General features: G+C 36.0%; 2 protein-coding genes across 9 annotated transcripts; both read left to right on the top strand.

Annotated features, from left to right (window-relative positions):
• The first annotated feature begins 5 nt into the window (after nucleotides 1–5).
• On the top strand, nucleotides 6–11,895 carry LOC127508534 (cytochrome P450 3A27-like). 7 transcript variants are annotated; one of them, XM_051886580.1, is made up of 13 exons: nucleotides 6–160; nucleotides 2,145–2,238; nucleotides 2,351–2,403; nucleotides 2,678–2,777; nucleotides 2,868–2,987; nucleotides 3,192–3,277; nucleotides 3,443–3,591; nucleotides 3,679–3,800; nucleotides 4,110–4,197; nucleotides 4,292–4,452; nucleotides 4,562–4,788; nucleotides 11,495–11,657; nucleotides 11,757–11,873. In XM_051886580.1, the coding sequence occupies exons 1-13, from the start codon at nucleotides 93–95 to the stop codon at nucleotides 11,856–11,858; spliced, it is 1,533 nt and encodes a 510-aa protein (XP_051742540.1). In that variant the 5' UTR covers nucleotides 6–92; the 3' UTR covers nucleotides 11,859–11,873. The 7 variants fall into 7 exon arrangements, with proteins under 7 accessions (XP_051742540.1, XP_051742539.1, XP_051742543.1 ...); XM_051886579.1 differs by lacking the exon at nucleotides 11,495–11,657 and adding an exon at nucleotides 4,978–5,140 and having other exon boundaries at nucleotides 9–160; nucleotides 11,757–11,895; XM_051886582.1 differs by lacking the exons at nucleotides 11,495–11,657; nucleotides 11,757–11,873 and adding exons at nucleotides 4,978–5,140; nucleotides 5,252–5,666 and having other exon boundaries at nucleotides 11–160.
• A 4,623-nt stretch (nucleotides 11,896–16,518) lies between these two features.
• LOC127508533 (cytochrome P450 3A40-like) lies at nucleotides 16,519–23,806 on the top strand. Of its 2 annotated transcripts, XM_051886577.1 has the most exons (13): nucleotides 16,519–16,906; nucleotides 17,461–17,554; nucleotides 17,838–17,890; nucleotides 18,327–18,426; nucleotides 18,533–18,652; nucleotides 18,815–18,900; nucleotides 19,114–19,262; nucleotides 21,749–21,873; nucleotides 21,957–22,044; nucleotides 22,139–22,299; nucleotides 22,404–22,630; nucleotides 22,820–22,982; nucleotides 23,073–23,806. In XM_051886577.1, the coding sequence occupies exons 1-13, from the start codon at nucleotides 16,839–16,841 to the stop codon at nucleotides 23,172–23,174; spliced, it is 1,536 nt and encodes a 511-aa protein (XP_051742537.1). In that variant the 5' UTR covers nucleotides 16,519–16,838; the 3' UTR covers nucleotides 23,175–23,806. The 2 variants fall into 2 exon arrangements, with proteins under 2 accessions (XP_051742537.1, XP_051742538.1); XM_051886578.1 differs by lacking the exons at nucleotides 16,519–16,906; nucleotides 17,461–17,554; nucleotides 17,838–17,890; nucleotides 18,327–18,426; nucleotides 18,533–18,652 and having other exon boundaries at nucleotides 18,816–18,926.
• The last annotated feature ends 618 nt before the right edge of the window (nucleotides 23,807–24,424 follow it).

The following is a 24,424-nucleotide window of genomic DNA, read 5'->3' as shown; positions in this document are numbered from 1 at the left end:
GTCTGACGTGAATAAAAACAAAAGCAACAGTATCTGTGTGCATTAGGACTTCCTCTGGAGCTGAGGAGACTGAAGAATACAGCTGACTTATAATGATTGACCTTTCATCTCTGTCTGTGACCTGGACCCTGGTGGTTCTGGTCATAACTCTCCTGTTTATGTGAGTATTTAATAAAGGGTTAATGCAAACATTCGTATAGGCTTTATTCTGTGTTATAGTTCTAATGTATATTAGGGATGTCCTTGTTCACGAGATGTGTACCGACAACTGTCCCGATTTCAGCGAGGATCGCTAACTTTTTCCGTTGACGTTGAATCATCAAAGGAAAATGTCTCTGGTATCGTTTGCAGTTCTGTGTCACTGCAACTTCAGGTTGATTTTCTGATACTCGTCTTTGTAGATTATTAAAACGTCTGCGACCTCAGAGCTCGCAATGCACCAGTCTCGCGCGCCCTCACTGCTACGCGTTTAAAAGAAAACGCGCGTACTGATTTCTGTACCATTGTGCAAAGAAAATATATTTCCCTATATATGAGTGATCAATATATTAAATGATATAAAGATACAAAATAATATATTGTGTAAATATATAACAATCTATTGAATAATGAGAAATTTTCATATATTGAATCATAATGTATGTAATTTTATATCCAGTAGGCTAATACACTTCATTATGTATAGATGTATATGTGATCAGATACATGTGTAATATATTGCTGACATATTTACTCATGCAGTTTAAACACACATATATTGAGAAATGTATTATGTAATACATTTCTTATATTTGCATTATAAATGTTTTATATTTTCAAGCTAGCTAACTATAGCACACTTGCATGTACTAAATTTAGCTAAGAGACTATCACTGTGCTGCAAAGAGCACAGCCAATACTTAATGTTTTTTGGCCAATGATCAGCCTAACCAAAGGCTGTACTCTTCAGCACAATGGTAACACCAAAAACTCAGACATACTACAAAACCTTTTAAATTCCAAAATAATAGAACATTAAACATTACAGCATGCTGGGAACTAGACATTTGTTCTAACCACTGATTGATTCCATGAATGTGTGTGTATATATGTGTTTACATACATTCACATTTATATGGGGACATGTATGTGTAACATACTTACACAATAAAGTATGAAACTTTATGAATATTACATGTAATGCTACTTTTTGTCTTTATTGAAAAATATAAACACTAGTTTTCCATATATGGAAATGTATTATGTAATTTATCGCATTATATTTTGTAGTATATTTTTGTTCCGTAAGGGTAAACTGTGAGCTGAGCAGGCTATTTTCTTTAATATAAGTTTAGTAAAAGTGTTTTTTAATTCAGATTTACTGAATATAAAGTGTTTGTCATTGTATTAAAGTTGCAAAAGGCTATTCTCTACAGAAATTTTTTGTTATGCTGGTTGAAAGTCTAGTTAAGCTAGACTAACTTAGCTAAGATAAAGCTAGCTAAGTTGCATGTAAAAATGCGATAGTACTGTACAATTATAATAGAATATGGAACAATTAAATTTACAGAACCTTCATAAGTTTAATAATAAAAAAGTAAAAACACTGCTCGTGCGCATTCTTTATTCATCATTTTGTAGAAGTAGAGTTAAAAATTCTTGCTGAATCTTCTGTAGAAAAGGTAGATCACCATCTGTTGTCATAATTACGACTTGCCATCTTGTAAATGACTTGATAAAATCACTTGAATGTTATGATATTTACAGAGTTGCATTTCATTTTAGTTTTCATCATAAGTATTTTGTGTTAAATTATTTGTCGAAAAGTGTCTTAAAGTCTTCTGCTGTAAATTACATATAAATGTGTAATTGGAATTTATAGCAGTGATAGCTCAGCCTCAGATGATTTTATACAGCTTTAAAACAACATATTAATTGAAAGACTAGTATGTACTTCAGCATACAACAGAAATCTAAATGTGGTTAAAATGGTGATAACCATTAAAAAAAAAAAAAAAAGAAAAAATGAAATGCTTCCTTCCTGTCCCAGGTTGAGGGTTAAAAAAATCTGGTCATCCAAATCTATATCTATATCTAACTTGTCTTATTTTAATTAGTATTTGTTTGAAGTTTGTTTGATAACTGTATAATTTATCACACTTTAGTTACGGTGTTTGGCCACATGGGTTTTTCAAAAAACTGGGAATTCCAGGACCAAGACCTTGGCCTTTCGTTGGCACACTTCTCTCATACACTAAAGTGAGTAATTCATTATGTAACTGCTTTAGAATAATATAGGAATGTGTATTCAAATAATATTGGAGCAATAAGACTCCCTTTCAATGATTAATTCTATGCAAATGTATTTTAGGGTTTGTGTAATTTTGATATGGAGTGTGCTAAGAAGTATGGAAAAGTTTGGGGGTGAGTCTCAGTTATACATTTACTGTGTTGAAAGAATGTGTTACATCAAATTGATAATACTAATTCTTATTTTTGTGTAATATTTGTCATTCCAGCTATATACATCTTTACAGGGGGATGCAATGTAATTTGACTCAATAAATGACATCTATTTAAATTTGAATATAAATTAAGAAACTACAAAATAATTGGTTAAAACTACATCATATGCTATTTTATTATTTGCCTAGATCACCATGAATACAAACAGATCAATATTCCTTTCATTGTTCAGGATTTATGATGGAAGACTCCCAATATTAATGGTCACTGATCTGGAAATTATCAAAACCGTTTTGGTGAAAGAATGTTATTCTAACTTCACTAACAGAAGGGTAACCTCACAAACACAATTTTGCACAATAAAATTGTTGTGGCAGTTCAAAGACAGTTGAAGATCCAGTAAAGGTCATAATTTTCTACAGATTAGAAAAGTAGACCTGGCTGGCCCCTTTGGTGACGGTATTATTATGGTTAGAGATGAGAAATGGAAGAGAATCCGCAATTCACTCTCCCCGTATTTCACAAGCGGACGACTGAAGGAGGTATAGTGCAGGCTCATAATATGAGCTTTATCATATATTGGAGTCTTGTCCCAATATTCTCTACTTCTTCTTTAGAGAACAGTAAAATCAATTAGTGGTTTAGAGATTAAAATAGAGTTGAGCAAAGCCCAATTCATTTTTTTAAAATTATATTCTTGTTGCTCACATGACACTTGCATAACTAACACTTTAAATATGTTTCAGATATTTCCCATAGCTGTGACACATGCAGATCGTTTTATTAAAAACATGCAGAAGCGAGACCATGAGCAGCCAGTTAAAACAAAAGAGTATGTTACATCTGTCTTTAAATAAAGTGCATAATTGTCAATTTCAGGATATCATTAAAAAAAATTTTGTAGTTGGTTTATGTATATAAATGAAAACCACATGTAATGATCTGCAAGTGATCTCTAATATATTTTACTAAGAAAACAACACTATTTTTATTCCAGAGTTGTCGCTCCATATAGTTTGGATGTCGTCACCAGCTCCTCCTTTAGCGTTGACATCGACTCCATAAACAACCCGGATGATCCTTTCGTTATTAACATCAAGAAGTTTGTCCAGTTTAATGTCTTCAGTCCTCTCTTTTTGCTAATACGTATGTCATTGTTTGTATAATAATCATGAAAAATGAAAAGAGCTAATGACGAGAGAAACAAATAATAAATGAATTTTCTTTTTTCAGTTATGTTTCCCTCTTTTGCAATTCTTTTGAGCAAACTGGGTATAACTCTTTTTTCGAAGTCGTCTATGGATTTTTTCTACAGTGTCCTGAGAAAGATTAAGGACGAGCACAAGGAATCAGATGTATGTCAGTATTTCACTTTTCAACTACACTCTAAAAATTAAAGGTTCCAGTAGGGTGTTATTGGGTTCATTGGGTGTTCCTTTCAGTGAAACAGTTCTTAAAAGAACAAATTTTTTCTTAGCATTATATTTAAAAAAAAAAAAAAAAATCTAAAAAAAAAATTTTCCACTATAAAAAACCTTTTGTGCAGTGGAAATGAATAAATTCTATGAATCAAAGTCAAGAATCTTTATTTTTAAGAGTATACAGTCACTCTCACTGTTGTTTAGATCTGGCAGTGATGGTGATGCCACTGTGTTTTTAATCAGGGTCGAGTAGATTTTCTCAAGCTGATGATCCAGAATCAAATACCTGATGATCAAGCTAAAAACGATACAAGTGACCAGCCAGCAAAAGGTTTGAGAGACAGCGCAGAATTTACACATTCAAATGCACATGACCATCAGAGATGTGACTTGTTTTCAAATATGCTGTCTTGTGAATCTGACAGGACTAACAGATCATGAGATTCTCTCACAGTCCCTTGTTTTCATCCTCGGAGGTTATGAGACTACAAGCACCACTCTCACTTTCCTCCTCTATAATCTTGCGACTAATCCAGACTGCCTGGAAAAGCTGGTTGAGGAGATTGACACAAACTTCCCTCCTGATGTGAGCGCACCGGCTTCTGCTCTATTCACAGATTTTGTGTAAAGAATCTGAAGCAAATTTAGAGTTAAACCATATGTATTGGACATGTCTTGTTTTTTGTTTTTTTCAGACTCCCATCACATACGATGCATTGATGAAAATGGATTACTTGGAAATGGCCATCAACGAATCAATGCGTCTCCTTCCCACTGCCCCACGCTTAGAGAGGGTCTGTAAGAAGACTGTGGAGATCAATGGCGTGACAATACCAAAAGACACTCTGGTTGGAATTCCTACATATGTTTTATGTCGTGACCCACAGCTCTGGGATTCTCCCGATGAGTTCAGGCCGGAGAGGTGATGTAATTCTGATGTGAACATTTTTTTCACAGCCACAATTTTTCTCACTTCAGTTTTTCTCACATATGAATCTTATAGCATGTGATTCATGCAGTTTACTGAACCACATGCCAGATTTACGCTAGAGGTTAGCATTGCTAAACTGATAAGCTAGAATTGCTAAGTCACTCTAATATTTCTCTGCAGGTTCAGCCCAGAGAGTAAATCAGAGATTAACCAGTACGCTTTCATGCCTTTTGGACTCGGGCCTCGGAATTGCATTGGAATGAGATTTGCCCTAATGATCATGAAACTGCTTGTTGTGAAGCTTCTTCAGAACTTCACTGTGGAAACATGTAAAGAGACACAGGTTGGTACTTTGACTGTCATAATTTAGAGTAACATGCATACATGAGGTATGTCAGACTATGCTTTGCTTCTTAAATTAATTAATTATTCTTTTTCTCTTTTTTTTTTTCAGATCCCTCTGGAGCTGAATGTTGTTTTTCAGCCAAAGGTTCCCATCACACTGAAGTTTATTCCAAGATCTCACAAGGAAAAACAATAATAAGATTGAATATGCATTATAATATTTACGTGGTTATAATTCTTCATATTTTCTTAATATTTTACACACACACATATACATGTCTTTATTTAAAGGGACACTGTTTCTTTAAATGATAATAGTTTAAATATAATAGTTTTGGCTGATGTAATATAACACTGGTGGCTGTGGACACACCTCAAAGGAGGACTCCCACATGGTGAAAGGAAAAAGATCTTCATTTCTAACTTATAAGTTGCTCAAATTATAATAAATATTATTGTGACAGCACTTGTAATATTTGTTACTGCAGTTACCATGGATTAAATGCAAAAAAAAAAAATTGTTTTGAATTTTTTTTTTTTCTTGGTGGTTAAATATTTCTGGCCCACTTTGGCTGAATGTGCTAGATAAACTGGGCCACCTTAAACCTTCACTAATTCTACTCATATTTATTAAATTTACATTCACTGTATATTTTATAATTTACATGTTTAAAGAACTTTTTAGAAAACAGAAATTAGTGTGCATATAAATATTCATCAACGCACACATCAGTTACAATAAACAGAAGCTCAAGCATGTTCGCTTGACATTCTTGTGTGTCACGCAGCACATTTAAGCTTCCGGAGGAGGTTTAGGTACTTTTACGCCATGTCGTAATTACCGCAATTACGTGATTTCAACTTAAAAGCAAATATTCATATGTAAAATTCCCATACCGAGGACATGAACAGCTCCGAATTTAACATTGTATTACGCAATGGCAAGAATGCAGCATTTGTTCCCGCACGTCAAGCAGGTTCAGTTGAGCTTCTGTTTATGTTCGCTGATTAATGTTTATATGTGAATAAAAGCCTAAATTAAATCTGTTCATCATATAAAGTGATCATGTCTCTTCAGAAAATTTGGACTACACCACTCAGTTCATATGGATTAGTTTTGTGATCTCTTAATGAACTTTTTGAAGTGTCAAAGTTTCAATTGCGTTGCTGTCAATGGAGGGGCAGAAAGCTCTCAGATTTCATCAAAAAGACCTTCATTGGTAACACTTTACAATAAGGTTCATTAGTTAATCATTAGTTAATGTATTAACTAGCATCAACTAACCATGAGCAATACATTTGTTACTGTATTTACTAATCTTCATTAATGTTAATGAAAATGTTGTTCATTGTTTGTTCATGTTAGTTCACAGTGCATTAACTAATGTTAACAAGATTTTAATAATGTATTAGTAAATTTTAAAATTAACATTAACCAAGATAAATAAATGCTGTATAAGTGTAGTTCATTATTAGTTCATGTTAACTAATGTAGTTAATTAATGAACCCTATTGTAAAGTGTTACCTCTTCATTTGTGTTTCGAAGATGAAGTCTTGCGGGTTTGGAACGACATGAGGGTGAGTAATTAAAGGGTTAGTTCACCCAAAAATGAAAGTTCTGTCATTAATTACTCACCCTCATGTCGTTCCACACCCGTAAGACCTTTGTTTGTCTTCGGAAGACAAATTAAGATATTTTTGATAAAGTGAGGCCTGCATTGCCAGCAAGATAATTTCCTTTTTCAGTGCCCAGAAAGCTACTAAAAACATATTTAAAACAGTTCATGTGAGTACAGTGGTTTAACCTTAATATTATAAAGTGCCAAAAATAACAAAATAGTGACTTTATTCAACAATATCTAGTGATGGGTGATTTCAAAACACTGCTTCATGAAGCTTCGAAGCTTTACGAATCTTTTGTTTTGAATCACTGGTTCAGAGCATGTATCAAACTGCCAAAGTCACACTAACCATTGAAATTTCGAAACACTTATGACGTAACAAAGCCTCGTTTACTGAAATCACGTGACTTGGGCACTCTGAACCACTGATCCTGAGCCATCAGATTTTATCAAAAATATCTTAATTTGTGTTCTGAAGATGAATGAAGGTCTTACGGGTGTGGAACGACGTGAAGGTGAGTAATAAATGACAAATTAAATTTTTGGGTGAACTAACCCTTTAAATGTTCCTCTTATTCAGTTTTTTGTTAGCCTATTTGTTGTTGCATATGCATTGCATATGTGTTATAGTCACATTTTTAATATGTTGTAGAGAGTATTCTAATATCCAGAGTTCATCAAATTTAATGTCAATACAACATGTTCTATGAGTTGCTATGAATTTTATTTTTAGCCTAGGCTATGTTTTTGGGTTTGTTAAATATGTTGTTGAATATGTTTGTTTGATAATATTTAAACCATGCATTTTTTGATAAATCAGGGATGTTATAGAATCATGTGATCATACATGATGCTGTATATAAAATGAGAATCAGACTCAACTCAGTTTCTCGGAGTCTAAAGTAATTTCTCTTTTTGGCCAATGGATGTCACTATAAACTGTTAAAATGCAATGAAATGACCCATTTATGTTATTGTGCAACAGAATAGTGATGGGAAGTTCGGTTCTTTTCCGCGAACCGGTTCTTTCGGACAGTTCGATTCAATAAACCGGTTGAAAAAAACGGTTCACCGGTTCTTTTACGGGATGAAAAAACACTTAACACATTCAAATATATAAAGTCAGTAATCATAACATCAGTCAACTAAAACATCATAATCTGAAACGTTTCTTACCATTTAATTTAGCATCTAAAGCATCCATATACAGGTAGAGATGTGCAAACGAAGTTTTACAGTTGAATAAAGTGAATAAATCAGTCTTCATCAGTGCAGAAACCATGATCCCCTTACATTACAATTTATTTGTAATTACATAAACTTACGTTTCGCCATGCAGATTGGCCCCTCATTCGAGTCCTCTCATAGCATCAGTTGTCCTAGTTAACTGGTGCTGTGACAGTCATTACTGTTCTGTAGCTTTAGATCACACGCTGAATCACGCATGCGCAGTATCATCAGCTCATCGGTTCTCAAATCGGACACGTCCGAAAGAAGCGGTTCTCGGTTGTGTACTGGTGATCCGAAAACCGCTGCAACCGATTCTACTCGAGAACGAGATTGAGATTCGAGAACCGCGAGAGCGATTCAAAAGGTGTCGCTTGTTTGCTCGCTGTAGTTTGATTACGTGATTTTTTTTCTTTATATCACCTTGTTTAGAAATTAAATAAGCTGTACATGGATTATTTATGAAACAAATAAATGTTTAGTTTGATCGTTTTACAAACAATTAATTGTTTCCAATCTTTAAAAAAAATAACTTGAAAGCACAACTGCACAACTTTTACTATATTGCGTTTTAAATAACATTAATATAGAAAAATAATTTTGTAGAACTACATTAATTGATCTGTGTACAAAATATTATGTTCATGTTGGCATGTAGTTTATTATGTACAGTAGGCTATGTACAGTATTTTGTATGTTATTAATCTGTTATGGTGTATTTGGAAAAGCACAATAAACTTTTTGTATTTTGAATTAAGTCATAAATATTTCCAGTATGTTTTATGTTATCACACTTTCCGATGTTCAACAAAACTTGACTAATGTACTTTTCGTTCTCTTGAAAAATTACACGCATGCGCAGTATCATCAGTTCATCGGTTCTCAAATCGGACATGTCCGAAAGAAGGTTTTTCACGGTTCTCGGTTGTGTACTGGTGATCCGAAAACCGTTGCAACCGATTCTTGACTCGAGAACGAGAACGGTGACAGGCCGTGTACGTTCGTTCGTGTACGCCGCGCATGCTCACTCATATCAGCTGCTCTGCTGCTCGTGCTCATCATCATTTCTCTCTTTACAGCAGGTTAAGTCAGTGTAGCCAGTGGTGTAGTCTACGTGATACGCAGGAATACGCCGTATACCCACTGAATGTTCAAGGATTTCCGTATACCCACTTAAAAAGCGCGAGGATACGTATAATAAATCACAAAATATGATTTGTGGTTTGTTGCTTTTGACATGAAACAAAGTCTCATATTTCTCAAAGTCTCAAGTTTCATATTTTGCCTATTTTACCTCGGAATAAAAAAAACATAAATACCGTTTTGGCGCACTTTAATGTGATCGTGACAGATCGCAGCAGCAGTTCAAGAGAAGCGTCAGCCTGATGCGCACGTGAACTGATCCTCTCCTCCGCTTTAAGTTACCAGTTACAGCGCGAAATAAACATGAATGAACATCTCAAGGTATGATAAAAGATATACTACAACTTAACGAAATCCATATCATGTCTCGTATAATCGCTTAATCAGTGTTTCAACCGCGGAAAGACGTTAAGTTACGTGACATTGTTTACAAGCTGTCACATTTACCTCAGAACAAATATATTCAGTAACCATAAACTCGTTAGTCAGCTAGAAAAATGAACTCTAGAGAGGAGCATTTAGCTAAATATATACACCATATTAACATTATTTTTTAATGTTCTTCAATAGCCTATAATGCATGTTTGAATAAATCCGTCAAGTTAATAGCCACTATTTAAATGTTTATATTTCAAAAAACGAATTGGAGTAGAAATAAATTTAAAGTTAACAGGCCTATTACACCTTTATTATTATAAAAATTTCCTTAAGTGTAATTTAAGTTTGTATACAAATCAGTTCATTTTAACCTTCAATAACCAACTGATTCCCATGTATATTTTACAGCATTAGTTGAGATTTTTTTTCTTGAGAAAATTTGCCATGTACTGTACCTAATATACAGTATATCCAAAATAACTGATATTGACTCGAATTGCAAGTTAGTGAATTGAAATGTATAACTATGATGACAGACTGGCAGGAAATGGTGCAAAACAGAAAACAAATTCCAAACAGGGTGATATTGTGAAAAAATTCTGCAGCATCGAAGGTCCCAATGAGCACACTGGCCTCCATCATCCGTAAATGGAAGAAGTTTGGAACCACCAGGACTCTTCCTAGAGCGGGCTGCCCGGCCAAACTGAGCGATCAGGGGAGAAGGGCCTTAGTCAGAGAGGTGACCAAGAACCTGATGGTCACTCTGACAGAGCTCCAGCATTTCTCTGTGGAGACAGGAGAACCTTCCAGAAGAACAACCATCTCTGCAGCACTCAACCAATCAAGCCTGTATGGTAGAGTGACCAGATGGAAGCCACTTCTCAGTAAAAGGCACATGAGAGCCTGCCTGGAGGACTCTCAGACCATGAGAAACAAAATTCTCTGGTCTGATGAAACAAAGATTGAACACTTTGGCCTGAATAGCAAGCGTCATGTCTGGAGGAAACCAGGCACCGCTCATCACCTGGTCAATACCATCCCTACAGTGAAGCATGGTGGTGGCAGCATCATATGCTGTGGGGATGTTTTTCAGCGACGGGAACTTGGAGACTTGTCAGGATCGAGGGAAAGATGAATGCAGCAATGTACAGAGACATCCTTGATGAAAACCTGCTCCAGAGCACTCTGGACCTCAGACTGTGGCGAAGATTTATCTTCCAACAGGACAACGACCTTAAACACACAGCCAAGATAACAAAGGAGTGGCTGTGGTACAACTGTGAATGTCCTTGAGTGTGCACCGACACTCCCCATCCAACCTGATGGAGCTTGAGAGGTCCTGCAAAGAAGAATGGGAGAAACTGCCCAAAAATAGGTGTGCCAAGCTTCTAGCATCATACTCAAAAAGACTCGAGGCTGTAATTGGTGCCAAAGGTGCTTCAACAAAGGATTGAGCAAAGGCTGTGAATACTTATGTACATATGATTTTTCGTTTTTTATTTTAAAAAATTTGCCAAGATTTGAAACAAACTTCTTTCACGTCATTATGGGGTATTGTTTGTAGAATTTTGAGGAAAATAATGAATTTAATCCCTTTTGGAATAAGGCTGTAACTTTCTGGATCCACTGTACATTGGACATATCTTGTTTTGTTTTTTTTTAGACTCCCATCACATACGATGCATTGATGAAAATGGATTACTTGGAAATGGCCATCAACGAATCAATGCGTCTCCTTCCCACTGCCCCACGCTTAGAAAGGGTCTGTAAGAAGACTGTGGAGATCAATGGCGTGACAATACCAAAAGACACTCTGGTTGGAATTCCTACGTATGTTTTATGTCGGGACCCGCAGCTCTGGGATTCTCCTGATGAGTTCAGGCCGTAGAGGTGATTTTATGCAGTTTACTGAACCACATGCCAGATTTAATCTAGAAACTACAATTGATCATCTGAAAGTCTCTCTAATATTTCTCTGCAGGTTCAGCCCAGAGAGTAAATCAGAGATTAACCAGTACGCTTTCATGCCTTTTGGACTCGGGCCTCGGAATTGCATTGGAATGAGATTTGCCCTAATGATCATGAAACTGCTTGTTGTGAAGCTTCTTCAGAACTTCACTGTGGAAACATGTAAAGAGACACAGGTTGGTACTTTGATTGTCATCAGAGTTCTTATACATGAGGTATGTCAGACTATGCTTTGCTTCTTGAAATATTAATTATTATTTTTCTTATTTTTTCAGATCCCTCTAGAGCTGAATGTTATGTTTCAGCCGAAGTTTCCCATCACACTGAAGTTTAAACCAAGATCTCACAAGGAAAAAGACACATTGTCATATTTTTAGAATTATTTTACCACATAAAATGTGCCCATGTGAGAAATACTTTCTGTGAAAATGGGCATTTTGCTGTTCATTGCACCCAGAAAGCCCATAATACTGAATCCAGTGTCCTGCATTTTAGTTGGCAATGAAGACTAAACAGGATGAGATTGTTTTCTTGCCACTTACAGCCTTAATTGTGCACCCTTTGCCCTGGAAAACCACCAGTATAAAACAGAAGCTAGAAAAGAAAATATGTTTTCAGCATTGGCAGTTATTTTTCCAAAGTGGAGTACATTTAATTACACTAACCATAATCGATATTATATGAAGTTCTTTTTTAGATTCCTAGCTATATTTAACATTTACATTAAGACTAACACATTATTTAAATTTACTGTGTTATAAAAATGAAATTGATTTGATTAGATCGGATAGGATTCTCCTCAAAGGGTTATTTATATCCACTTTATCAAATGAATGAATGAATATTTATATTTCATTATATATGTAGTTAGACAATACACTTATAATGTTTTAGCTGCTGTTGCATCACTGAATATTTTCAGTTGACCTCAGCACTGAATGTGATGTAACCAACTGTAATTCCAGCCTACATTAAAGCATTTTTCCTCATTTCATCCTAAAAAAAATGTTCTTGTCTTTCTGTGGCATGTGAGAAGTTGCATGTGCAACTTTGGTTAAATCAAAATGCTTTTCACCATTGTTGGAAAAATATAGGTTCAAGACTTTTGTTGCAAGACCATGGTTTCATTTTTGAGAAATCTGGCAGCTTTTTTCTTTCCCACATCCTGCTGACTCATCTCCCAACTGTCTGTATGTTCGGATTTGAACTAGAAATACTTCAAACTATTGCCTGATCTTAATTAAAACATTAAAGAATCCTGTTAAAATGACAAAGACTGCAAAAGACCATTGTTAAAATATATTTAAAAAAAAATATTTGGTAAAATAATCCCTAAGTCCAGGCAGGCCAAGATTTAAAGTCTTTGTAAGATTTTGAAAACATTGCATCAGTTTATTATACAGCTCTCTGGAATACTTGAATCTTACAGGTCATTTTATACACTGATAACCATATATAGGCCTATATAACCCAGCTGTAGATTTACTTATATGTAGTCAGTAAGATTTTATAAAGTTCATAAAAATTATCAAGAGAACAAAGATTAAATGTCTGTGCATTCAGTGGTTGGAAAAGTTACTGTAAGTACAGAAAAGTGTAAGAACATGAAGAAATAAGACTTTAAAAATGAAAATAATAATTTGCTACATTTTAGATTCAAATTAATAAGCATTCTACATTGTATTTTAAATCATTTAAAAATCTTTAACTCTTCAACATTTTATTGACATGTAACTTTGTTGAATTTGTAGTTTTTTCTGTTTTATTTGTGTTAGAGAACAATAGAATACATCAGGGATGACGTGTTTTTGTAGGCAAAACCCGGAAGCGAGTTAGCATTTTAGGACTTACGGTTCCATCGCCATAAAGTCTATGGGTTTTTTTGAATGGGTTTTTGCTAAATCGCCTGAAATAAGGTTTGTGGTAAACAAAGCCTCTAAATATTTTTTACGTTTTGATCTATGACATAAAACACACCAGTTATAACCCGCTTGTGATTTTTTAAACCTTTGTTGTGTCTTAAAAATGGCGGTTGCTAACAAATTGCTAAAATGGACTACTTCCTTTGGCGGGGACTTTAGACGTCATCATGACAAACAGGACATTTGGACAGCATTTCTCATGAAAAAGTGGATAAGTATTCATACACAGCGCAGATCATAATCAGCGATTATGTTTTTAAATAAAGTTGTTTTCTAAATAAAGTTTGAGGAAGCTTGGTGGTGGTGACGTTGATCCGCGACCATGGTGTGCTGTAGTCCGTTTATAACCTACTGTTAGCTTTTTATATCTGACGACTTTATTTAGGCTTCAAAATGTATAAATGTTGTGTTAACTTGTAAAGATTATCTTGATAGACAAAACGTGTAAGTGTCATAACCCTTTGTTAAACACAGAGCTTATTTTTTGCGAAAGTCTATGGGAAAAATGCATAGGCTTTCGATCGAGGGAACCTGTGCGCCGCTAACTTCCGGGTTGGCCTACAAAAACACGTAATCCCTGAGGTACTCTATTGTTGACGCACAAGTAAAGACAGACACATTGTGTTGGCATGTGAAACAGCGCATAGTTTTTAACTGTTCTCCCTGTACAATCTTCTTCTCTGGTAATGTCATGTAGCGCCCCCTACCTGTCTTTATGTTAATTAAGTAGGGCAGTGCACCAGATTCAATTACTACATGCCTACCGATGTTGAAGTTAGGCCCCTCTGATGTCACAATGAATTACTTCTCCTTTAGAAAATTATTTATAATAAAATCTATATTTCACTTATGAATAAACTTTTAGAATGAATAAAACTCTTGTGAACGTAACAAAATGTAAAGACTTTAATTAAACAATAAAAAGGGTTAAAATGATCTCAAATAGACAAATGGTTCAGGATGTGAGTAATTCACACAATCACATCTCTATTAAATCACCATTTAACAATATCACACCAATAATGCAATACTTCAGGTGATAAAATGAATGAATTTGTCTCTGTCACACTCACTTGAGATGAATGGACAAAATAGGAGTATCAAAAAGTCACTCTGAAAAAAAAAAAAAAAAACATCACAGTTTTTAAGTGCACTGAATATCCATATAAATCAATAGGAAATGCTGTGGGCCCACACACACACACACACACACACCAGTCATTCACTACACACCCCGTTGCAGGCCTGAGACGTTGCTGGAGTACGTGGTGGCCTTAGAAATAGCAAACTGGCCTCTTCACTCTCCTGAGCGGGAAAAACAAAACTCACACAAAGGTACCTGAATTCTGTTGTGAAATAACCAGTGACTCTGCTGCACTGTAGAAATTTCCGGGAAATCTTCCTCCTGTGCACGGCTGCACGCTGTCTGAAGACGAACCACAGACTCCTCACTTGCAGCCAGCGAACTCTCACGTTAACTAGGAACTATGTTGTCCTTGCACAGATCAACAAACCGCCAATAAAGTGCGTGAATATAGTCTTTTTGTCTGTAGAATAACTTGAAACACGGTCTGTATTAACGATGGGTCCAGCTAACGAATGACGAAAGTCCGCGATGTTGAGCGAACATACATGGAGAACTCAGTTACCAACAAATAACACAAACTCCAAACCTGTGTGTCTAAATCAAGATAATATACACAATTCGAGGTATTAATACGATGAATAATCTATTAAACAACTCCTTATCTTTACTGCAATCTGTCCGCTTATCTTTCCGATCGGCTGCAGTTGTCAATCTTCCACTGGTGTCAAAAGTATTCACACTCATTACTCAGGTAGAAGTATAGATACTAGGGTTTAAAAAGACTTCTGTAGAAGTTGAAGTATTAACTCAAGCTTTTCACTCAAGTAAAAGTGTAAAAGTACTGGTTTCAAAACTACTTAACGAGGCTATTTTTAAAATGTAAGGAGTAGAAGTAAAAAGTCGGCTGAAAAATAATTACTCCTGTGAAGTATAGATACCCAAAATTTCTACTTAAGTAAGGTAACGAAGTATTTGTACTTCGTTACTTGACACCTCTGCAATCTTCCCTCTCGTCTCCCCCAGAAAACAACCAGTCACATTACACAACACGTAGGTCAGAGCGGGACTTAACTTTCATAAACCAATAAAATAATAAAGAAAGACCTAACTTGTAGGTTAAAACCACGTTTTCCACATGTGTTTAACAATCAAACTTGATATATGATCGCGTTCTTAAAGGCATACATACACACATTTTATACAGCAATACATATAGCGGTATACTCATTCATATTTTAGCTCTGAGCAAGAACAAAATAAAAACAAAATGAAATAGAATGAAAAACTCATTACCTGTAGAATTTTGTCATATATGCTAAGCACACTGCTGCCATCTGTAGACCACAGTTTGTAGTAAACTGATGGTATTAAAATAATTTTAAATTGCTTGAAAGAACATACAAAATACAAAACAAGCTTCAGTGAGTCAAGGCTTAGTACAATTCCCAAAAGTCCAAATAGCAGCAAAATAATGAATAAAGAAACATAAACAAAGAAAGAAAAGAACTGAATACATATATCATAATTTAGAGTAACATGCATGCATGAGGTATGTCAGAGTATGCTTTGCTTCTTAAATTAATTAATTATTCTTTTTCTCACTTTTTTCAGATCCCTCTAGAGCTGAATGTTGCTTTTCAGCCAAAGGTTCCCTTCAAGTGAAAATATTATTGTGGGACCTTAAAGTTAACAAAGGCAATAAGAAAAGAAAAGAGCATCATTAATAATTACTTTTGTATAATTTGATAGATTGAGCTAAAATAATTTTAACCTTTCATTTTTTCACAGATCATCATTCATAAACATTTAACATGACAAAATACATTTGTTTTCTATCTGGAGGAGTTGAAACATATTAAGTGACTAAAGCATGCATTCGTAGGTTATAGATTCATGTTATCATACATGCTGTATATAAAATAAGAATCAGAATCAGACTGAACTCAGTTGGAGTCTAAAGTAATTTCTCTTTTTGGCCAATGGGTGTCACTATAAACTGTTTAAAAATACAATGAAAGGACCCGCTTATGTTATTTTGCAACAGAACACAGAGGATGTATTAAGTCGCAGTTATCAAACTCAGGCTTTACTTTGTAGTTTTCATGAATGTTTCTTAACAAAATAATTACTGAAGGCTTTCGCCACTATTGTGCCAGTGCAGTTAACACCGATAACTCGAAACGTAAAAATGAGTGTCAGAAGTGTCATAATCTATCGATTTCTTTCCTTATTTTGTCGTCCTTCGCACCTGTAAACCACGCCCAGTCTGACTTGAATAAAACCAAAACCAGCGTCTGCTAGCCTGCTGAAGAGACTATACAGTCCTACAGGCTGAGAGCTGACTTACAATGATTGACTTCTCATCTCTGTCTGTGACCTGGACCCTGGTGGTTCTGGTCATAACTCTCCTGTTTATGTGAGTAATGAATAACAATAGCAAGTCTAAACGACCGATATTCTGTGTTATAGCTTTTAGTAAAATATCTGTCTGTATAGACCTTATGCGCCAAAGAAACAAGCGCGCCGCCATCTTTATAATATTGTCTTTGAACTTCCGTTTTTGCGGTTGCTCTGTATATTTCTCTGACATCGCTGTCAAAGAATAATTAGCTGGTTAAGTGGATTTACTTGTTGTAGAGTTAATGATAGTTACCATGAGCATTGTAATGTTTAAAGCAGATGTCTTAACAAATGTCAGTAGACCGGGAAGATTTTAAAACGAGCAGTTCATTCATAAATACGTAAGATCGCTGTGGAAATACAAACCGGAAGTCAAAGGACAACGAGCGCAGCGCTGAAAAGGGGCGGGCTATGTATCTCATTTTTAATTAGTAGTTGTGTGATGTCTTATATTTGTGTACTGTGTCACACTGTACAGTTCATAACTTTAAGATCTCCACATCTACATGTAATGAATCTCATCGTGTGGTTGTTTGTAGTTTGATATCTCTGTTATTGATCACACTGTAGTTACGGTGTTTGGCCACATGGATTTTTCAAAAAACTTGGAATTCCAGGACCAAGACCTTGGCCTTTCGTTGGCACATTTCTCTCATACACTAAAGTGAGTAATTCATTATGTAACTGCTTTAGAATAATATAGGAATGTTGCTGGAGCAATACGACTCTCTTTCAATAAATAATACAATTATTTATTGTATTATGTCAATTATTTAATTATTACTTATTATTATTTTTTACTATTGTATTTTAGTTGTTAGTACTGTCTATTTTAATGCACTTTGGGGTTGGCACGAGAAATTTCGTTGTGCTACACAATAACAATAAAGTACTTGAACTTGAAGACTCTCTTTCATTGATTAATTGTCTATGCAAATGTATTTTAGGGTTTGATCAATTTTGATATGGAGTGTGCTAAGAAGTATGGAAAAGTTTGGGGGTGAGTCTCAGTTATACATTTACTGTGTTGAAAGAATCTATTGAAGCTGAAATACTGTATAATATCTGTCATTAATATAATGCAATTAAATATTATGTAATACATAAGTTCAGACAGCTCTGATGGCGAAAAGATATTTATTAGCAAAGTACAACAGAATGCACACTACCAAATGTTTGAGGTTGGTCTCTTAAAAAAGAAGTCTCTTATGCTCACCAAACATCAGGTTTGATCAAACATACAGTAGAACAGTAATCTTGTTCAATGTTATTACAGTTTTAAATAACTGTTTTGGTATATTTTATGTAATTCATTCCTGTGTTGGCAATTTATTTATTTATTTGTTTTTACTGACCCCAAACTTTTGAATGGTAGTGTAGTTATTTGCCTAGATCACTGTGAATGCAAACTGATCAATATTTCTTTCATTGCTCAGAATTTATGATGGAAGACTCCCAATATTAATGGTCACTGACCTGGAAATGATCAAAGCAATTATGGTGAAAGATTGTTATTCTACCTTCACTAACAGAAGAGTAAGCTCCACATATACAGAAAGTCCCATAATGGCAGGATGCTGAGGATTCCTTTTACGCCCCAGTAAAAATCATTATTTTTTTTATTTTTTTTAAATTTGTACAGGATACATTTGTAAACCTGGCCGGCCCCTTTTCTGATGGAATAACTCTAGTTAAAGATGAGAGATGGAAACGAATTCGTGCTTCACTCTCTCCATATTTCACAAGTGGACGACTGAAGGAGGTATAGTACAATTTACTCACCTTCATGTTGTTCCCAACCTGAATGACTTTCTTTTTTTCTCTGTTTTACAAAAAAAGATACTGTAAAGAAATATTTGTATTTATATTTTATACTGTACTTGTTGCTCGCATGACATAACACTTATTTCTAAATATGTTTCAGATATTTCCCATAGCTGTGACACATGCAGATCGTTTTATTAAAAACATGCAAAAGCGAGACCACGAGCAGCCAGTTAAAACAAAAGAGTATGTTACATCTGTCTTTAAATGAGGTGCATAACTTTAAAACATAAAGAGCATTCACTGTCAGTCATGAAATTAAGTGAAGCATTTACAGCAAAACTTTCACTAAATAATGATTATCATTAGAATATTATTTTCGGTAGTTATTTTGTGTATAAATGAAACACATCCTTACATCTGGTTAACTAAATAAGTAAACCACACTTTTTATTCCAGAGTTGTCGCTCCATACAGTTTGGATGTCGTAACCAGCTCCTCCTTTAGCGTTGACATCGACTCCATAAACAACCCGGATGATCCTTTCGTTACTAACATCAAGAAGTTTATCCAGTTTAGTCTATTCAGTCCTCTCTTTGTGCTTTTAGGTATGTCATTTGTACAATAAAAATAGCTTTTGTTGTTGCATTTGTATTGTACACTGAACAAAATTATAAACACAACACTTTTGTTTTTACCCCCATTTTTCATGAGCTGAACTCAAAGATCTAAGACTTTTTCTATGAACACAAAAGGCCTATTTCTCTCAAATATTGTTCACAAATCTGTCTAAATCTGTGTTAGTGAGCACTTCTCCTTTGCCGAGATAATCCATCCACCTCACAGGTGTGGCAGATCAAGATGCTGATTAGACAGCATGATTATTGCACAGGTGTGCCTTAGGCTGGCCACAATAAAAGGCCACTCTAAAAATGTGGTTTTATCACACAGCACAATGCCACAGATGTTGCAAGTTTTGAGGGAGCGTGTAATTGGCATGTTGACTGCAGGAATGTCCACCAGAGCTGTTGCCCGTGAATTGAATGTTCATTTCTCTACCATAAGCCGTCTCCAAAGGCGTTTCAGAGAATTTGGCAGTACATCCAACTGGCCTTACAACTGCAGACCACGTGTAACCACACCAGCCCAGGACCTCCACATTCAGCATCTTCACCTCTAAGATCGTCTGAGACCAACCACCCCGGACAGCTGCTGCAACAATCTGTTTGCATAACCAAAGAATTTCTGCACAAACTGTCAGAAACCGTCTCAAAGAAGCTCATCTGCATACTCGTCGTCCTCATCGGGGTCTCGACCTGACTGCAGTTCGTCGTCGTAATCGACTTGAGTGGGCAAATGCTCACATTCGATGGCGTCTGGCACTTTGGAGAGGTGTTCTCTTCAGGGATGAATCCCAGTTTTCACTGTACAGGGCAGATGGCAGACAGCGTGTATGGTGTCGTGTGGGTGAGTGGTTTGCTGATGTCAACGTTTTGGATCGAGTGGCCCATGGTGGCGGTGGGGTTATGGTATGGGCAGACGTATGTTATGGACAACGAACACAGGTGCATTTTATTGATGGCATTTTGAATGCACAGAGATACCGTGACGAGATCCTGAGGCCCATTAGCAGCTTTTCCACTGTCGGGCCAGTGCGAGCCTAGGCTAATAGCCCCGGACTTGTAGCACCGAGCCCAAAATCACGTTGCATTTCCACCGTCGGGCCAGAAGCTCTGCAGCGCTTCACTAAAACCCGCCTGTAACACGCCTCTCTGGAACAACGTCACACAAACCCGTCATTTCACAAACAAATGGAAGTTTTAAAAACTGGAGTTACTTTATTTTATGAAATATGCGGAGCTAAATATGGATATCAGACAGTCCGTTAAGAGATGAGACGTGCTGACAGATAAAATAAATACATGATTGTGATAGCCTAGGTATTTGATTTGTCTGATTCCTTCAAGCCGTCGTATTTACCATATTTACTATGGTAATAGTGCGCATAGTCTTGGTGATCAGAATCCACATCGGATCACAAACAGAAGTTATTTCAAACACTTGCTGCTGTCTAAAAGTGAGTTTTGAGCTAAAATGTTTTTAAAAGTCTTTAATGCTGATGTTAGCTGGTCACATGTAATCATCCATGGCGCCTCCGTCTCCACACACAGATTAACTCCGCCTTTGTTCGTAACCACTCCTTCAAGCCCGAGCTGGCCCGCTTTGGACCAAGGTATTCGGTGGGCCGAAAAACCCTGGCCGTTGGCCCCGAGGAAGCCCCGACAAGGCCCGGAAGTGACAGTGGAAACGCGACTGGCCCTGGCATGCACTAGCACGCTCGCTTTAGGCCCGACAGTGGAAACGCAGCTATTGTTGTGCCATTCATCCACGACCATCACCTCATGTTGCAGCATGATAATGCACGGCCCCATGTTGCAAGGTTCTGTATACAAGTCCTGGAAGCTGAAAACATCCCAGTTCTTGCATAGTCAGCATACTCACCGGACATGTCACCCATTGAGCATGTTTGGGATGCTCTGGATCGGCATATACTTCCTGCCAATATCCAGCAACTTCGCACAGCCATTGAAGAGGAGTGGACCAACATTCCACAGGCCACAATCAACAACCTGATCAACTCTATGCGAAGGAGATGTGTTGCACTGCGTGAGGCAAATGGTGGTCACACCAGATACTGACTGGTTTTCAGACCCCCCCAATACAGTAAAACTGCACATTTTTAGAGTGTCCTTTTATTGTGGCCAGCCTAAGGCACACCTGTGCAATAATCATGCTGTCTAATCAGCATCTTGATCTGCCACACCTGTGAGGTGGATGGATTATCTCGGCAAAGGAGAAGTGCTCACTAACACAGATTTAGACAGATTTGTGAACAATATTTGAGAGAAATAGGCCTTTTGTGTACATAGAAAAAGTCTTAGATCTTTGAGTTCAGCTCATGAAAAATGGGGGCAAATACAAAAGTGTTGCGTTTATAATTTTGTTCAGTGTAAATCAGTTTTACATCTTTTTACATGAAAAGAATTACAGTTAAGATCTCAAAAAAGAAATTACTTTTTTTTTTTTATCTCAGCTTTATTTCCCTCTGTTGCAAATCTTTTGGGAAAAATGGGGATAAGTCTTTTTTCGAGGTCGTCTATGGATTTTTTCTACAATGCCTTGAGAAAGATTAAGGACGAGCACAACAAGAAACCAGATGTATGTTTATCACTATTTCACTCTTCAGCTACAGCTTCAGATTTTGCAGAGATATTGATGCCACACTTTGTGTTTTTAATCAGGGTCGAGTAGATTTTCTCAAGCTCATGATCCAGAATCAAATACCTGATGATCAAGCTAAGGACGATACAAGTGACCAGCCAGCAAAAGGTTTGAGAGACAGCGCAGAATTTACACATTCAAATGCACATGACCATCAGAGATGTGACTTGTTTTCAAATATGCTGTTTTGTGAATCTGACAGGGTTAACAGATCATGAGATTCTCTCCCAGTGCTTTATTTTCATCCTCGGAGGTTATGAAACTACAAGCTCCACTCTCACTTTCCTCCTCTATAATCTTGTGACTAATCCAGACTGCCTGGAAAAACTGGTTGAGGAGATTGACACAAACTTCCCTCCTGATGTGAGCGCACCAGCTTCTGCTCTATTCACAGATTTTTTTGTAAAGAATCTAAAGCAAATTTAAACCATATGTATTGGACATGTCTTGTTTTTTGTTTTTTTTAGACTCCCATCACATACGATGCATTGATGAAAATGGATTACTTGGAAATGGCCATCAACGAATCAATGCGTCTCCTTCCCACTGTCCCACGCTTAGAGAGGGTCTGTAAGAAGACTGTGGAGATCAATGGCATGACAATACCAAAAGACACTCTGATTGGAATTCCTACATATGTTTTATGTCGTGACCCACAGCTCTGGGATTCTCCCGATGAGTTCAGGCCGGAGAGGTGATGTTATTCTGATGTGAACATTTCTTTCACAGCCACAATTTTTCTCACTTCAGTTTTTCTCACATATGAATCTTATAGCATGTGATTCATGCAGTTTACTGAACCACATGCCAGATTTACGCTAGAGGTTAGCATTGCTAAACTGATAAGCTAGAATTGCTAAGTCACTCTAATATTTCTCTGCAGGTTCAGCCCAGAGAGTAAATCAGAGGTTAACCAGTACGCTTTCATGCCTTTTGGACTCGGGCCTCGGAATTGCATTGGAATGAGATTTGCCCTAATGATCATGAAACTGCTTGTTGTGAAGCTTCTTCAGAACTTCACTGTGGAAACATGTAAAGAGACACAGGTTGGTACTTTGTCATCATAAAGAGTTCTTATACATGAGGTATGTCAGACTATGCTTTACTTGAAATATTATTATTTTTTATTTTTTCAGATCCCTCTGGAGCTGAATGTTATGTTTCAGCCGAAGGTTCCCATCACACTGAAGTTTAAACCAAGATCTCACAAGGAAAAAGACACATTGTCATATTTTTAGAATTATTTTACCACATAAAATGTGCCCATGTGAGAAATACTTTCTGTGAAAATGGGCATTTTGCTGTTCATTGCACCCAGAAAGCCCATAATACTGAATCGAGTGTCCTGCATTTTAGTTGGCAATGAAGACTAACCGGGAAGAGATTGTTTGTTTTCTTGCCACTTACAGCCTTAATTGTGCACCCTTTGCCCTGGAAAACCACCAGTATAAAACAGAAGCTAGAAAAGAAAATATGTTTTCAGCATTGGCAGTTATTTTGCCAAAATGGAGTACATTTAATTACACTAACCATAATCGATATTATAGGAAGTTCTTTTTTAGATTCCTAGTTATGTTTAACATTTACATTAAGACTAACACATTATTTAAATTTACTGTGTTATAAAAATGAAATTGATTTGATTAGATCGGATAGGATTCTCCTCAAAGGGTTATTTATATCCACTTTATCAAATAAATGAATGAATATTTATATTTCATTATATATGTAGTTAGACAATACACTTATAATGTTTTAGCTGCTGTTGCATCACTGAATATTTTCAGTTGACCTCAGCACTGAATGTGATGTAACCAACTGTAATTCCAGCGTACATTAAAGCATTTTTCCTCATTTCATCCTAAAAAAATGTTCTTGTCTTTCTGTGGCATGTGAGAAGTTGCATGTGCAACTTTGGTTAAATCAAAATGCTTTTCACCATTGTTGGAAAAATATAGGGTCAAGACCTTTGTTACAAGACCATGGTTTCATTTTTGAGAAATCTGGCAGCTTTTTTCTTTCCCACATCCTGCTGACTCATCTCCCAACTGTCTGTATGTTCGGATTTGAACTAGAAACACTTCAAACTATTGCCTGATCTTAATTAAAACATTAAAGAATCCTGTTAAAATGACAAAGACTGCAAAAGACCATTGTTAAAATATATTTAAAAAAAATATTTGGTAAAATAATCCCTAAGTCCAGGCAGGCCAAGATTTAAAGTCTTTGTAAGATTTTGAAAACATTGCATCAGTTTATTATACAGCTCTCTGGAATACTTGAATCTTAAAGGTCATTTTATACACTGATAACCATATATAGGCCTATATAACCCAGCTGTAGATTTACTTATATGTAGTCAGTAAGATTTTATAAAGTTCATAAAAATTATCAAGAGAACAAAGATTAAATGTTTGTGCATTCAGTGGTATGGAAAAGTTACTGTAAGTACAAAAAAAAGTAAGAACATGAAGAAATAAGACTTTAA

This window comes from Ctenopharyngodon idella, chromosome 3 (assembly GCF_019924925.1).
Source record: "Ctenopharyngodon idella isolate HZGC_01 chromosome 3, HZGC01, whole genome shotgun sequence".
In the NCBI taxonomy this organism is placed as follows: Eukaryota; Metazoa; Chordata; class Actinopteri; order Cypriniformes; family Xenocyprididae; genus Ctenopharyngodon; species Ctenopharyngodon idella.
Note: the sequence above shows the minus strand (reverse complement) of the source record. Positions and strands in the feature narration are given on the sequence as shown.